At 41.5% G+C, this 15,386-nt stretch overlaps 1 protein-coding gene across 41 annotated transcripts in view; it reads left to right on the top strand.

Moving 5' to 3' along the window:
- The window catches only part of RBFOX1 (RNA binding fox-1 homolog 1), a 2,479,284-nt gene that overhangs the window by 2,384,929 nt on the left and 78,969 nt on the right, over positions 1–15,386 (top strand). For 29 of the 41 annotated variants that reach the window (XM_063598326.1, XM_063598325.1, XM_063598329.1 and 26 more), the window contains one exon: positions 11,789–11,869. The exons of the other annotated variants lie outside the window; for them this stretch is intronic. In XM_063598326.1, coding sequence (XP_063454396.1) covers positions 11,789–11,869 — 81 coding nt within the window. The remainder of the gene's footprint in view (positions 1–11,788; positions 11,870–15,386) is intronic. 41 annotated transcript variants of the gene reach the window in all.

Genomic DNA, 15,386 nt, shown 5'->3' on the forward strand with positions numbered 1-15,386 from the left:
GCATTTCTAGAACTTCCATGGAATTGTTACAACACATTACAGTCGACATATTGGTTTATGAAAAATTAATAAAGCCAGTGGAAAATGGAATTCTGCATCTGCATTAGCTATTTACACCAAAAGAATCAGCCAGAATTAATTATGCCGTATGCTACATTCTAATGAGTTTTTCATTAAACTGTATACCATTATGGAAACTAAACAAGGATTATTCAAAGAATAATGCCAACGGCTGTTATTTTGTTGAGAGATTAAATTAGTTAATGGGTTATACATTTAAATCTGACGCAAAGGTTAATCGATGCACACTTATTGTATTAAACCCAGTATCATTTTAAAACACAAACACCCCAGTATCACTGATATTTCCTCTGGAGAAAAAAAAAACTATCTGTATGATTCTAGTGTTTGTTTGATGTGCATGTGGTGTTGTAAAGATTGAAAGCCACCCTATTAGTTCTCTTTCATTTTTGAAAATGATTTTCACTAGCTGAAATATTATGTTTGTTTTTAGCCATAGCAGGGGAAGGGGCAGTGTGTGCGAGTATGTGTGTGTATGTTGTGGCAGGCATAGACAACTTCATCCAATCACTCTTTGAGAGATTGGAAGGTGACGTGTATTTTCTACTCTCACCAAAAAAGTCAGGTTAAAATTTTAAGCCTAATCTGAGAAGGCTTAGGAAGGCAATTCAAGATGAAGAATCTCATCCTCATTCCACAAATAGAGTCCCTCCTAAATAGTTCGGTAATAGTACTTGAAATATGAAAGAAGTGACAATAGAGAAGCCTGTCTAGACAGCTTTTTAGGCTCTTACAGCATCTTAGAGGCTCTTATTCCCAAGAAGATAAGAAGAGAGTATAGAAGGCCTTCTAGGTTCTTTGCACAGACTTGTAAATTCCACTGTTTTCAGTTGAATGACAGTTTCTGATTTTTTTTTTCCTAATCAGAGATTGCAAACTAAAATGTTTTTAGGAACAAGCTATGAGATAAATAAGTGAAATGTGCCAAATTGGAGGAGCTATGTCTCAATTATAGCAAGTAGTGACTTCTCACCTTTGCCTACAGTGGCTCTGCCGGACAGGAATCCTAGCCCAGACACCTACGGTCTGTCCCCTGACTTCCCACTAGAAGCTAGACATATCTTATCACATTAAAACTCCTAAGTGTAAGTGCTTGCAATTCATTTAATACTAAAATATTTGCCATTAACTATTATGTTTAGCATTATGTTTAGTGGCCAAACAAAATAGTTCAATAGCTATAAATTTGCTATTTCCTTCTGAAAACCAAAGTAAGTCCTCAGAGCATCATTGTTTTAGATACCCAATAATAATTGCTATTATTTCCATGATTATGATTGATTCACTTACTGATTACTATTTGCCAAACACTTTCATGCCATAGTTCTAATCCTCACAGTAATATTCGATCAAGTACACATTTTTATCTCTATTTGAGAGATGTAACCACTGAGGCTCAGAGAAGTACAGAGTTTTACCCAAAGTCAACTCAACTTCCAGTCAGCAAGATCAGGAAACAAAACAAAGTTAAAAGTTTCAAAGCCTATACTTTTTCAGTGACACTATAGAAATCTCAAACGTTCACTATTTCTCCTCTGCATTTGCCTCCTCTGTGTCTTATTTCAATCTTGCAAGTAGGATTTTTCTTATCTGTAGAAGATACATTCTGCCCAAAGGCTTCCTTGGTTGGATTTAAAACCCTATCACAGATTCTTAAACATGATCAGGAGGTTCTAGCTAACATCTTTAGCCAGGAAGAGTCAGGTGTTTCCTGCCAGATGGCAGCTTCAGAATTCTTAGATGTGGCTTTGTTGTAATGCGGGTAATGGATATTGATCATTCTCATGCTGAAGGATATGTTTTTATCAACTCAGGACCAAGTATCACCATTGATAAACAGGTGTAGCTTTGAGAGAGAGTGTCTGAGCTTTGGAGTCAGACAAAACTGACTTATAGTTCAGTTTTATTATACTTTTTCTCTGAGCTTTCATTTCCTCTTGGGTTTGATAAGAAAAAGACGTGCATGTGGAGTACATCTTGTATAGCACCTGAAACCTAGGGCCACCTTAATGGGCACTGTCAATATTAGCTGTACATGAGGTTCCTATGTAGTCCCTAGCAATTTACTGTTGTCAGCACCATCTGCATCCCCTGGAAGGCTATGAGAAATGCAGAGTCTCAGGCCCCGCCCCAGACCCCCCTAGATAAGAATCTGCATTTAGAAGAGTCCCAGGTGATTCAGAGCATAGTAGAGTTTGAGAAGCAAGGCCCTAGTAGTCTTATCATCTATGTATTGACACCTGTAACTTTGAAGGACAAACATCTTGCAAGATAAAACTTATTTTCATTGTTTTTATCGTGGCTGAATTGATAGACCTCCACAAATACTCTATGGAATAACTTTTTGAATTTTTTTTTTTTCTTTTTTGAGATGGAGTCTCCATCACCCAGGCTGAAGTGCAGTGGTGCAAGTTCATTGCAACCTCTGCCTCACGGGTTCAAGCAATTCTTGTGCCTCAGCCCCCCTGGTAGCTGGGGTTACAGGCATATGCCACCACGCCTGGCTAATTATTGTATTTTTTTTGTTAGAGACGGGTTTTGCCATGTTCGCCAGGCTGGTCTTGAACTCCTGGCCTCAAGTGATCCGCCTGCCTTGGCTTTCCAAAGTGCTGGGATTACAGGCAGGGTCGCCACACCTGGCCTAATTGTTTTATTGTTTTGAAAAACAATGAATCCAAAAGAAATTTTGAGCAAATATTTTTAAAAGCCTGTGTTTGAAAAAAGTTTGTTTTGAACAAAAATGAAATAAAATTAATTTTTTGGCAAGTATTGATCAAATGATAGCCTCTGAAATACTTAGTGCCAGCTCCCTGGGGAAGGGCTAATGGTGTACTGAGAGACAGTTACTGTTAGTATTTTTCCAAGCAGTAAAGGGATCTTAGAACACTGATCAGCAAACTTTGTCTGTAAAGGGCCAGACAGTAAACACTTTAGCCTCTGCAGGCCATAACGTCTCTGTGCAATTACTCAGCCCTGTCATTTTAGCAGAAAAGCAGCCATACATGAAAATGAATAGATGTAGCTGTCTTCCGTTGAAACTTTACTTATTAGATACTGAAACTTGAGTTTCATGCAATTTTCACTGGTCAAATGTTACTGTGATTTTTGTCAACCATTTAAAATTGTAAAAAGCATTCCTAGCTCACAGACCATATAAAAATAAGTGGGGGCTCGGGGGAGGGGAGCAGTTGGATTTGGCCAAAAGTCTGTAGTTGGTCAGCACTTGATTTAGAAGATGACTGTTAGAACCATGGTTCCAGGAATCTGGTTGGTATGACTTGCAGTTTCAGCATCACAAGATCTGTGTCACCTCGGGCAACCCATTTAATATCCTCATCTATTAAATGGGTATAAAAATAGTGTCTGTCCTATAGGGTCATTAAGAGTAAATGATGATCCAAGTTAAAGTTGAGCAGGATACCCAGTGATTCTCAGGTATTCAGTAAAACACTTTGGGAACTCTTATTGTTAGGTTTATCATATTAAGTTGAATATTTTCTGTCAATGCCACTATTAGCCTTCATTTTGGCTGCAGGAGATTAAGTGAACAGTTGGAGTGAGTCATTAAAATTTTCAAACAATAAATAGTCAAGGAACAAATTCTTCTTTGTATTATTCTTGTGACTTTTCCAAAAAGTCTCAAGTTATGTCAAAATAAAAAGCAAAAAGAAAACAAACAAGAAGTGGTGTATTTTTTTTGAATATTATGAAAACCAAAGCTTATAAAAATAAATTGGAGTGAGGGATTATTTACACTATAGACAGATGCGCTTCAGGGCCCCTTTAAATATGGAAATCCCTTGGTACAATTAAAACATGATTTGATTTATAAGAAGTAAACATACAGAGCAACACTTTTTCTGCAACATCTGTGCCCAAATGGAAATATCCCTATACTTAAAACTCTACCATAACCCTTCAGAGAAGCTCATCTTTCAGGCTGGTGTAAAAGCATTAGGGATTAACTGTGAAAATATTCTTACATGGATTAGCTCAATGCTAGTCTGGTGTTCAAAAATGCGTGACTGTAAAAGTATCCACAGTTCATTTGGGCTTTGGGTAAATTTTGGAAAAATCTGTCAATTGAAAGCAGTCACCTCCATTGCTAGGTACCTCATGGCAACCTCTTTGGCTTCTAAGTCCAAGAGAAGTTTGAGGCTTATGGGTCACTTTGTAGGGGACTCTCATTATAAGGTAGGAAGGTGTAGTAGTTGGCTAGTGCTGCCATAGCAAAGTATCACAGACTGGATGGCTTAACAAGCAGTCCCCAACCATTTTGGCACCCGGGTTGGGTTTTGTGGAAGGCAGTTTTTCCACGGGCCGGGTAGCGGGGATGGTTTCAGGATGATTCAAGTGCATTTCTTGTGTACTTTATTTCTATTATTATTACATTGTAATATATAATGAATTAATTATACAACTTGCCATAATGTAGAACCAGTGGGAGCCCTGGGCTTGTTTTCTTGCAACTAGACAGTCCTATCTGGGAGTGATGGGAGGCAGTGACAGATCAGGCATTAGATTCTCATAAGGAACACACAACCAAGATCCCTAGCTCAGTTCACAATAAGATTCACACTTGTATGAAAATCCAATGCTGCCACTTATCTGACAGGAGGTGGAGCTCAGGTGGTAACATGAAGTAACATGAACAATGAGGAGCGGCTGTCAATACACATGAAGCTTTGCTCGCTCACCTGCAGCTCACCTCCTGCTGTGTGGCCCAGTAGGGTCCGTGGCCCAGGGGTCGGGGAACCCTGGCTTAAACAACAAATTTATTTTCTCATAATTCTGGATGCTGGAAGTCTGAGATCATGGTGTTGGCAGGGTTGGTTTCTTCTGAGGCCTCTCTCGTTGGCTTGCAGATGACCATCTTTTCTCTCTCTTCACCTGGGTTTCCCTGTGTGTCCTCATCTCCTCTTCTTGTAAGATCTGTCAGATTAGGGCCCACCCATATGACCTCATTTTAACTTAATTACAGCTTTAAAGATCTCTCTGCAAGTAAAGTCACATTCTGAAGTACTCAGAGTTACAGCATTTAAAAATGATTCTACAACAGTGGACTGAAGGAAGGACTCGATGAAATGAGTGACAGTGTAGGAACCCAAATAGCTTGTTTTTCATCTAAAATTTACCTCTGATTGGTAAGGTTTTTCGTAAAGGACTTAGTTGTTCTGTGCCACCTTTGTAATGCCAGTAAAGGAGGACTAATGGCATCAGACACCTATTATGGAGGGACAAATGCAAAGTAAATATTCTTTGGCAAATATTAAAAAAAGCTTTTTCTTTATGTAGAATCAAAACATTTCTAGCATTGATTCCGATTACTACTAAACTTTCAGTTATGATAGCATTATATAGCAGAAATAGAGAATTTTGGCCAAAGCCATAATAGTTATATCTAATAAAAATTGTTCTCGAATAATTATACATATCTCAGTGAGCAATGTGACTAATTATGTAGGCTAAGGTTTGGTTTGATATTCAGAATCATTCTTTTGTTCCTTTTCATGTATACATTTGTTACTGAACCTGTGAGCACTAAACGTGATAACATGTCATCCTCTGGAAAAGCACATGGAGTTCAGCAGATGTACCCCAAAGCCCAGCACAGTACCTGGCACATAGACGAGTAGATGCCAATAAGTACCAGCCAAATGAATGATAATACTCACTACACCATAGTTTCCTGGCTGAGCACTAGAGGCAGAGGGACTAATAAGCACTTGTGCTACTCAGACATTGCCCTGCAGGGTTCTAGGGTTCTCCTCTTAGCCCTCTTTCCAGAGTAAGCTCCTTTCCTCGGCTGAGTGACATTAGGAAAGCCAGACATCAGTGGAGAGTTCTATTTTTGTGTGACTCTGCACCACCACACAGTAGAGGTTTGTTGAGGTGATACGGTTCTGATGACTGGAGAAATGCCAAGGTTGGTTTTGCGCCGATAGGATTAACAATGTGAACACACGTGGAGTGGTTTTAAGGAGCGAAAAGTGTAATAGGCAAGAAAGGAGCAAGAAAGAAAAGAACAGCTTCCCCATACAGAGACCAGAGAGTGGGGCCTGGAACAGAGAAACCTTGTGTGTGGCAGAAAAGTGGTAGATTATATGGGAGGCTTGAGGAGGCGGTGTCTGATTTGCATACAGCCCAGGAGATTGGTTTGGCCAGGTGTGTCATTTATGTAGCCTGCAAAAAACCTGGCCCTCCCACCTTAGTCCTTTAATATGTAAATGCGGGTCGCCATGATGTTCTGAACACATGGTGTTATCTGGAGGTGGCCATTACACTGGGCACAGGTGGTGACAAGGAGAAGACAGCAGGAATCGCCACATTGAGTGAACCCTGTTCCTCATGGCTGGTATTTGCATATCAAAGCTTGCCCACCCAGCCCTTCGAGCAGTCTTTTCTGTTATAAAAAAGATGGTTTGGGGGTGGTTTCTTATTACAGGAAAATTTCCACCTAGAACCTTTACCCTTACTATCTGCCTAAAATAATTTCTTAATAACTCCTGTATTAGAGGTACAGACAGTGTATGACATATACAGAAACTTCCTGCATGGGGGCCCCAGAATACTCATTCCATCTTAGGTATTTCGTAAAGTCTAGCTGTTGTTCTTTGTGTCTTCAAGAGCATCCTCCAGATTTCCTAACTCGTTTTAATCTTCGAGCTCATGAAGCTAATTGGCCACTCCCAGTTGCCAGGCAGTTGAGATGTTCCGTTCACATTTTTTTTTAAATTCAGAAATTATGTAGGAAAAGTTCTAGTTATTCACCATGTACTGACTTGGAACTGTGCCCATTTGATACTAAAAGGGAAGGGGCAGACATTGCCAAACAGCCTTTCTTTTCTTCCTTCCCATCCTCCATTTTAATTTTATTTCTTGAAAGCGTAGCATGGCTGCCTATCAGAAACCTTTGGATTCTCACTTCATTTGCTCCCTGCCTCTTAGTCTAGGTTCCTGGACTCATGAGGATAGGAAGATAAACACATGATTCCTGATCTCTTTGAATTAGTAGCATCAATGGGGGATGATTCCTGATCTCTTTGAATTAGTAGCATCAATGGGGGAAGACACTCATTAAATAGATTACACAACACAATTTTAAAAAGAAGAGAAAGGAAGCTGAACTCTGCCAGACAAAGGTACCTAGATAGGGTTTCTAGGAGAAGCCAGAGCTGAGTCCAGAAAGGAGTTATCTAGATCAAGGAAAAGATTTCCTGGAAAAAGACAAAGCCTCTGCAAAGGCATGGAGGTGTGAAACTGCCCTGCTGTTCCGGTTTGAGTCCACTTTTCCTCACTTAGGGGTTGGCAGCAGGGTAAACAGTTTTCAACACTTCCTCCTTCCTGTCTGTGATGGGAAACATCCCTTCTAGGCTTTTCCCTGCCCCTTCAGGGGCCAGGAATGATCCCCTGCATACCGTATGGAGACTACTGCTCAGCAGAAAGGGTTCCGATGCCCCATCTGAGACCTTGGCACTGGCTTACTCCCTTCCTCACTGGTGGATTCAAAATTCTGCTGGAGAGTGGCTGTGGGACATCTTGCCAGGATGTGGGGATGCCGATGATCCCGGCACTCAGAGTGGGCGAAGGTGACAGGCTTTGGAACGGGCTCTGATTATTCTGAGATTGAGGTCTGTCGCATGGAGCCCAGTCTCTGCCAGGTGCTGATACAGTCATCGACAGTCCAGGCTGCCCAGGTTTCTTGTTAGAGTGGGTGAGCCAACTTTATAAGAACCAGGAAAGAAGAGAAAACACGTGAAGTAGATTGAAGCTATTTCAATCTGTAAAAGTTAGTTACATGTAGTGTGTAAATCTATTTGAACTTTAGGCATGCAAATTTCCTGCCATGAACAGGCGGAAGAAAGATTGGTTGAAAAAAAAACACTATTTTTAGCAAAGAGGGTAGAAGTGGAGAGTTCTTTTTAAAAATGTATTATAATTCAATCATATGCATTAATCCTTCTGAGGATCAGGTATTTTCCTAGGTGTTGGGGATGAAAAGATGAGTATGATTTGGCTCTACCGCAGGTGGATTTTGTAGTTCAGACGACCAATGTCTAAGTAGAAAATTGTAGTACAGGACCACGAAGGATCTATCAGGGAGGTTTAAAAATGTAAGATAAGAGCATAGAATAGGTAATAACTAATTCACCCCTGAGGACAAGGGAGAGAAGAGGTCACTTTTAAACTATGTTGGAGGAGGACAGGGGAAGCCCCTCCGCCTCCTTTTTTTTTTTTTTTTTAAGCTGAACCACATGAACTTGGCAACATTCAATTCTATTTGACAAAAAAAAAAAAAAAAAGTCAATTTGAAATGGTTTAATCTAACTCTAAGAGCAGGAACAGCATGAAGGTTTCATCCACTTCACCAACTCTAATCAAATGGGAATCATTGCCTACTGGCTGTGTTGAGAATGATTGTGAGGATTCCAGGCCAGTAGGAAAGGATAATATTGAAATTGATTAATTCCGTTCTGGCTAAAGAATGGGTAGGTAGTGGTATAAATTGACCCCATTTGCCATCCTTAGATTATAAGGAATTTGATAAAAGCACAGAAGTCTGAGAAGTACAGGATGTCATCATGTGATACAGATGAAGGTTCCTGGCATTTGGCAGTAGAAGGTTTATGTTGAAGGCTAGGGACAGATAGAAGATCCAGCTCAGTGGACTCGCTGAAGAGCTATGTTGAAGCTATATTGAGAAGTGCTTTGAATGACCTTGTAGGCATTCTCCATACTGCTGCTTGTACCTTATTACCTATTTGACTTACTTTTTAAAACAAACACACTAACCTTTCCCTGCCCAAAAAAATGCATGGAGGTTGCAGTGTTTTCTGCTGCTTTGGTTTTGCTGAATTCAAAGCGTCCTTTTAAGAAAAGGTCACAAAGCACTAAGCGAACATACAGTAAGTACTTTGCAAATTAAATTGGAGGATGCTTTTAGATAAAACAAAAACCAAGTCCTGTGAAGGCATAGATTTTGTTTTAAAAAAGGTCAAAATCATTGCATAAAGATTTTTTTTTTTTTTTTACTACTAAGAAAGTATCCAAAGAAGTTATTTCAGTCCAGGTTCTCAGAATCCACAGCATTAAAAAAATTAGGAATGCTTCATTATGCCCTGCCAGAGGTTAGCTTTCCAGGCAAAAATCTGTGCTGTGTCCCAGTGGAATTCTATAAATTGCATCGAGGATATTGAAAATTGACCCAAGGGTTTTAACCATACAATACTGAAATGTCCTTCTGTGTATGTTTGTGTTACAGTTATACATTTTTCTTTTGAAATTTAAGCACCCCACGAAACTTCATATCTGATTTTAAAAGTGTTTTTTTAAACCAGGCGTGCACAGGAGAGAAGGTTGAGGAGCATTCCCTAAATCCACTTGCTAGGATCCTATCCTAGATGATTCCGATCTGATAACTCTCTGTGTATCCCACAGAAACACATTCATTTATTTCTAAGATTTCTAGCAGTGAGCAGAAACACATGGATAACTGCTGCAGAGTCACACAGGAGTACTCATTGATAAACACCACTGACTGTAGAGGGGACTAACTGTCTTTCCTGGTAGGTAGCTTGCCTCCCCTTGCTTGGTTTCATATCCCAATCTCCATTCTTTGGAGTTTGGTTTGTTTGCTGTTAATCCCCAGTGACCTGCTAAAACTGGAAATGCCTGAGGCGAGGTTAAACCATGTAAAGTATCATCTCATATGTTGTGATAAACTTTTTTTTTTGAGATGGAGTTTTGCTCTTGTCACCCAGGCTGGAGTGTAATGGCGTGATCTCGGCTTACTGCAACCTCCACCTCCTGGGTTCAAGCGATTCTCCTGCCTCAGTCTCCTGAGTAGCTGGAATTACAGGCGCCTGCCACCACACCCAGCTAATTTTTGTGTTTTTAGCAGAGACAGGATTTCACCATGTTGGCCAGGCTGGTCTCGAATTCCTAACCTCAGGTGATCTACCTGCCTCGGCCTCCCAAAGTGCTGGAATGACAGGCATGAGCCACTACACCTGGCCGATAAACTGTTTTTAAATGAAGAAGAAAGAACTACTAGTTTAGCACAGGTGAATCATGACTGACACTCCGCCAGACTCTTGATATATTTACTACCCAGAGAAGGTTAGTTAATTTCGAGTTAATTTCACTGTTGTGTGAACGGCTATTTTGCGGGTGGGGGTGGCTGTTCTCCAGCTATAAGCATGGGAAACCAGATCAAAAAAGACCATGGGACATTCCTTCAGGTAGAACCTCTGGCCCTGGGCTGCTTCTCCCTGGGAAAAAGTGGATGGAGTTGTCAGACTGGTAGCAGGAGAAGAGTGAGATGGGTTAGAAAGAATTGTGTCAGGTTTACTGTCCCTTGATGACATCACCGTGCAGTCCCTCTGTGTGGCAGGACCCCACACGCTTTGGAAGTTTTAACTACATTTTTGTTGATCATAGGGAAGATACAGAAGGAGCATAGAACCATTCCCTAGGGCAAGTCTCCAAGGATATAGAAAAGTTCCCTGTTCTGCGGGTGCACTTGTAAGGTTGGCTTCTTAGCATGGGAGATTGCTTTCCCGTGGTGGTCCTGACAGGGGAATCCAAATCAAACTGGGGCGGTTGACCTTCCCCAGTCAAGGAAGTGACCAGAAACCACAGGGAGGTATTTCCATCACCAGTAATGGCCTTAAAACTCCTCAGAATTCTAATTATTATCAAAGTCTTGGAGTTTGAGTTTTGCAACAGTGGGAAAGTAGAATTGATACCCTGACAATTCCTGACCCCAGTCATCCCTGGAGTGGGTGGTGGTTCAAAATCTGTCATAGATTGAGGAGGTATCTCAGGATTCCACCATTATTTGCCGCTGTAAAATTCCATCTTGCAAGGATAAACCCAGTGCCCTTCGCTTTAAATCAGGAGGAGGCAAGTCATTGCTGCAATGCAGCCGCGGTTTGCAGGATGAGCTAGGCAGCCTTTCTGGCTGGAAGGCAGAGAGCTTTAGGGAAGAAAGTGGGAATACAGAAGCCGAAGATTCTCTCATCCAGTGTACAGTGTGGGTCCAGGGTGGGTCCCAGGGATGGCATAAAGTTGCAATTTTTCTTTCTCTGCCTTACTTCTGTTCTTCCTCTGAAGAACTGATTCGGAAAGACTGACGTTTGAAGGAAGGTACCGTTTTCTCTAAACCTATCAACATGTATGCTTACTATTGATTGAGTGATTATTACATGCCAGCTCCTGCCCTGGGTACATCTCCAGTCATATGATGCACAGCCATTCTCAGAGGTAGGTATATTTACCCCTGTTTTCCAGATGGAAACACTGAGGCACAGAGAGGTACAGTGACTTGCCAAGATCACACAGTGAAGAGGTGTCTGAGTCAGGCTTACTATCTAGCTCCCTCCAATATTTCTCAAGTTCCCTTTTCAGTATGCCACGCTGCTTCCATTCCTGATCTGAACCTGGGCCCTGGGGCAACCAGAGTCCGCTACACAACCCCGTGTGAAAAGTCATGACGTGTGCTTGGTGGGCCGGGTTGTGGTGGGTGGGGGGGCTTCCATTGATTCCCTTTGGCTAAGGCAGGGGGCTTTGTTGGGTACCCTTGTCCTGTGCTCTGGGATGTGGCTATGTTTTCATTTCTCTGCGTTTCTCGGTTGCATTGCCGTGATCTCTCAGGTGTAGTGTACCGATTCCCAAACCAGATACCATCTCTCTCTCTCTTTCGTAGGCACGGTCCTGTTGTGCCAGGCCAACCAGGAGGGATCTTCCATGTACAGTGCCCCCAGTTCACTTGTATATACTTCTGCAAGTAAGCCCACTGTCGTGGCTCTTTTTGTTTTGTGACATAAATCTGAGTCCAATCACCTTCCCTGCCATGTAAGTTCTCTCCCCCTCCCTCTGCCCCACCCTCTCTTGTGGCTCTCTCTGAGGTGAAGTTAATTTTCATAAGCATGTCTGTCTCCCATGCCACTTCCCAGATGTCCTGGACATTCTCTGTTAGATCCGTCAGGATTGGGTCCAATGGTTGGGAATGTGGGCATGGGGTTGGTGGGGAGGGGCATGGGAGGGTGGGAAGCTTTAGCTCATTGCCTGCCTTCTATCATAGCTTTGCAAATTAATATAAAAATAATTTAAATAGCATATACAGGCCACCCCAAAGGCACCCTTGCCTAGTAAAAGATGCTTAACCAGGATTCTTGTACACAGTTGTCTCACGATGGAAAATACCACTAGCCTGCAGCTAGTCACTTGTTTGCAAGGCTGTTCTGTCCTTTGCTATGTAATTCCAATGAGGAGGAGGAGGATGAGGAGGAGCAGAGAGAGAAATGTGGTTCCCCCCTCATTTAATCAAGTGCAGGGGCAGCAACATTAAATAATTGTCTTTTAAAAAATCGGGGCACTTTTAAACGTAGATAAGTATACCCATCCAGTGCGGGAGGGAAGAGACCCAAAATAAATACAGGAAGTAGATCACAACATTGACATGGAAGAACCGAAGATTTCTCTGCCTCGGATGGATGCTCTGGGTTGAAGGATGCCCTATCCTCACCCCAATTCCCAGAGCAGATAGAAGAATTAAAGCCGCCACTGACTCTACCATGTTCTCCCAGAGGGTATACCCCTTCTTAAAGAATCTCCCAGCCACAGCTGAAACTTTAACATCTGTTTTATACAATGTGTGTAAATCCTGTGAAGTTGCCATAACTGCAGAATGAGTCGTCTTTAGGGTCAGTGCTTAAAAGTGAGTCTGGGTGCCTGGAGTGGGGGTGGGGCTGTTTCTCAGAGTAGTTGTAAAAGGCAGGGATGGGGAGGAGAGCAGGAGTACCAGGCTCAAGGGATAAGAGACGTAGGAGAATCCTCACCATCGTGCCAAAACCAAACATCTTCGTTTCCTAAATTGTGAAGCTTAGGAAAACCAACCTCCTCACTGTTGGGGCAGCACCTCCCTGTTACCAGCAGTCACAAGGAATCAAAAATATAATGTGACACACCCAAGGGTCTGAAGTCTTCAGGAGGTCTGACAGCCAGTTGTTTCTCACAGTTAGAGGTTTTGAGACAAAGTCTCACTCTGTTACCCAGGCTGGCGTGCAGTGGTGCCATCTCAACTCACTGCAACCTCCGCCTCCTGGGCTCAAGCAATTCTCATGACTCAGCCTCCCAGGTAGCCGGGATTATAGGTATGTACCACCACTCCCACTGATTTTTGTATTTTTAGTAGAGATGAGGTTTCCCCATCTTGGCCAGGCTGGTCTCAAACTCCTGACCTCAGATGATCCATCCACCTCAGCCTCCCAAAGTACTGGGATTACAGGCGTGAGCCACCGACCCTGGCCCAGAGTATAATCTTTAATGGCAATTTTGGCATTAATTAAATGCAAGACATTTTTCTGTGCCTCCCAAGAAGCCCAAATCTAATCATATTGGCAAGAAGTGGTTCTTTCTGAATTTGTGACAACAAATTCAGAAGGGCCTCCTTGGGGCCAGTGTAAATGTGTGTGCATGTATCTCCTGAAATTGTAATGTTACTACACATTTTCACATGTCCAGCCTTGTGTATTCCTCTCAAAACCAGCACCAGGTAGGTATCACAATGTTTGCTTTACAACTGAGGAAATGGAGGGCAATCCCAGAGCCAGTGTGTAATAGATTTGTCTTCTGAACCTGGGAAAATTATTCAAACTTCAGCTACCTTTCTGAGTCCATTTGACTAAATCTGATCGCTGTACCATTTACCTAGCCTTCCTCGTCTATATTATTTTCTGAAGGAGAGTTGGTGTGCCAAACTTACCATAGGGCTGGGTCCTAGAGTATTATTTTTTTCTCTAACATTGCGGTCCTATAGAAGTGTCTGGGATAAAATCTTTATGCTATCCAGCATAGTGCTGATGGAACTGAGACACTCATTTTTATGTTACATTAATTAGCCATATAGGGCTAATGGTTACCATATTGGACAGTATGGCTCTATATGATGATATGACATATCTATATTTCGATTTTCTTTACAGAAGTGAACAAAACAATCAACTCCAAAAGTGTGCTAGTTTGAATTGGTATAGCTATTCTAAAGTGAATTGGGGAAGCATCTCTCACATCACATGAAAATATTTCCCAAATTCTCCATAATAAAATAGCTGAAGCATAGAGAGAAAATGAAACCATCTAAAGCAAGGGCCACCCAACCCAGCCCATGGCCTGTGTTACAAGGCTTATGAACGAAAAATGGTTTTTAGATTTTCCAAGGATTGAAAAAAAACAAAACAAAAACAAAGAATGTGCCAGAGACCTAGGTGGCCTGCAAAGCCTAACGTTTTAACAGTCTGGCTCTTTACAGAAGAAGTGTACTGATCTCCAATTTAAAGGGTCGATTTTAGTATTAAAAACACAAAGTGGCAATATCACTGCACTGTGTGTAGCTGTACTTTTTTCTATGTTTAAAGTAAAAATTTACAATTATGAAATTGTATAATGTGCATCCAACATCCTTCATTTCTAAATTGTATCAGTCGTATTACCTGCACATTATATGCCATGTGCTTTTTATAAAAATATGTTAATGGACCCATAGTATTGTTTCATTATATTATATTTTAATCTCTTCCCCCATTCTTGAGGACTTAGGTTCATAGCAATTCTTTTTCAAAAATATTAAACAAAATAAACACCCTTCAATAGAGCAGTTTTAAAGAAAATAGCTAATTTTACCACCCCATTAAAAAGCAAAATGAAAACTAGTTTCTTACATTAAGAATCTTCACTTGTCGAGGCTTAAGCAAGGGCATTCAGATTGTCAACCTCGATTAGTATTTTGTAATGGTGACCAGCTCTGAGACCCCTCCCTCTCCAATTGGGTAGGCAGAGGGGCCTTCAGTTATTTCTATTTGCAGGCTGTGCATTGGTGTTGAATGTTAAGTTTATCCCCACATCCCTAAGACACATTGCTGCGGTTTCCTTTCTCTTTTATGGCTTTTTGGTCTAGGCTGTTTGTGGATTGCTGGCTCGGCAACATTCACTTAGGTTTTTCTCTTCCAGATTAGATACATATTCTACTACAAAACCATTCCCCATTTCCTGCAACAGGTCAGCCGGCACATAAAGGGTTATTTTTACACGCAGGCCTGTGCACACACACACACGAGTTATATTCATGGTCATCCAGGATTTTTCTCCTCCCAACAGTTTCGATTTTCACAGGACTGAGAGTCACATATTTTATCTTTGCTCTCTGATGGGTGCAGACTTTTTCTCTAGGAATCCAACCATTGCCCTCAAAGCTGAGGCTACCATACTTTTCAGCAATTGTGTAGGATGCTCTTGTTTTTTAA

This window comes from Pan paniscus, chromosome 18, assembly GCF_029289425.2.
Source record: "Pan paniscus chromosome 18, NHGRI_mPanPan1-v2.0_pri, whole genome shotgun sequence".
Classification (NCBI taxonomy): Eukaryota; Metazoa; Chordata; class Mammalia; order Primates; family Hominidae; genus Pan; species Pan paniscus.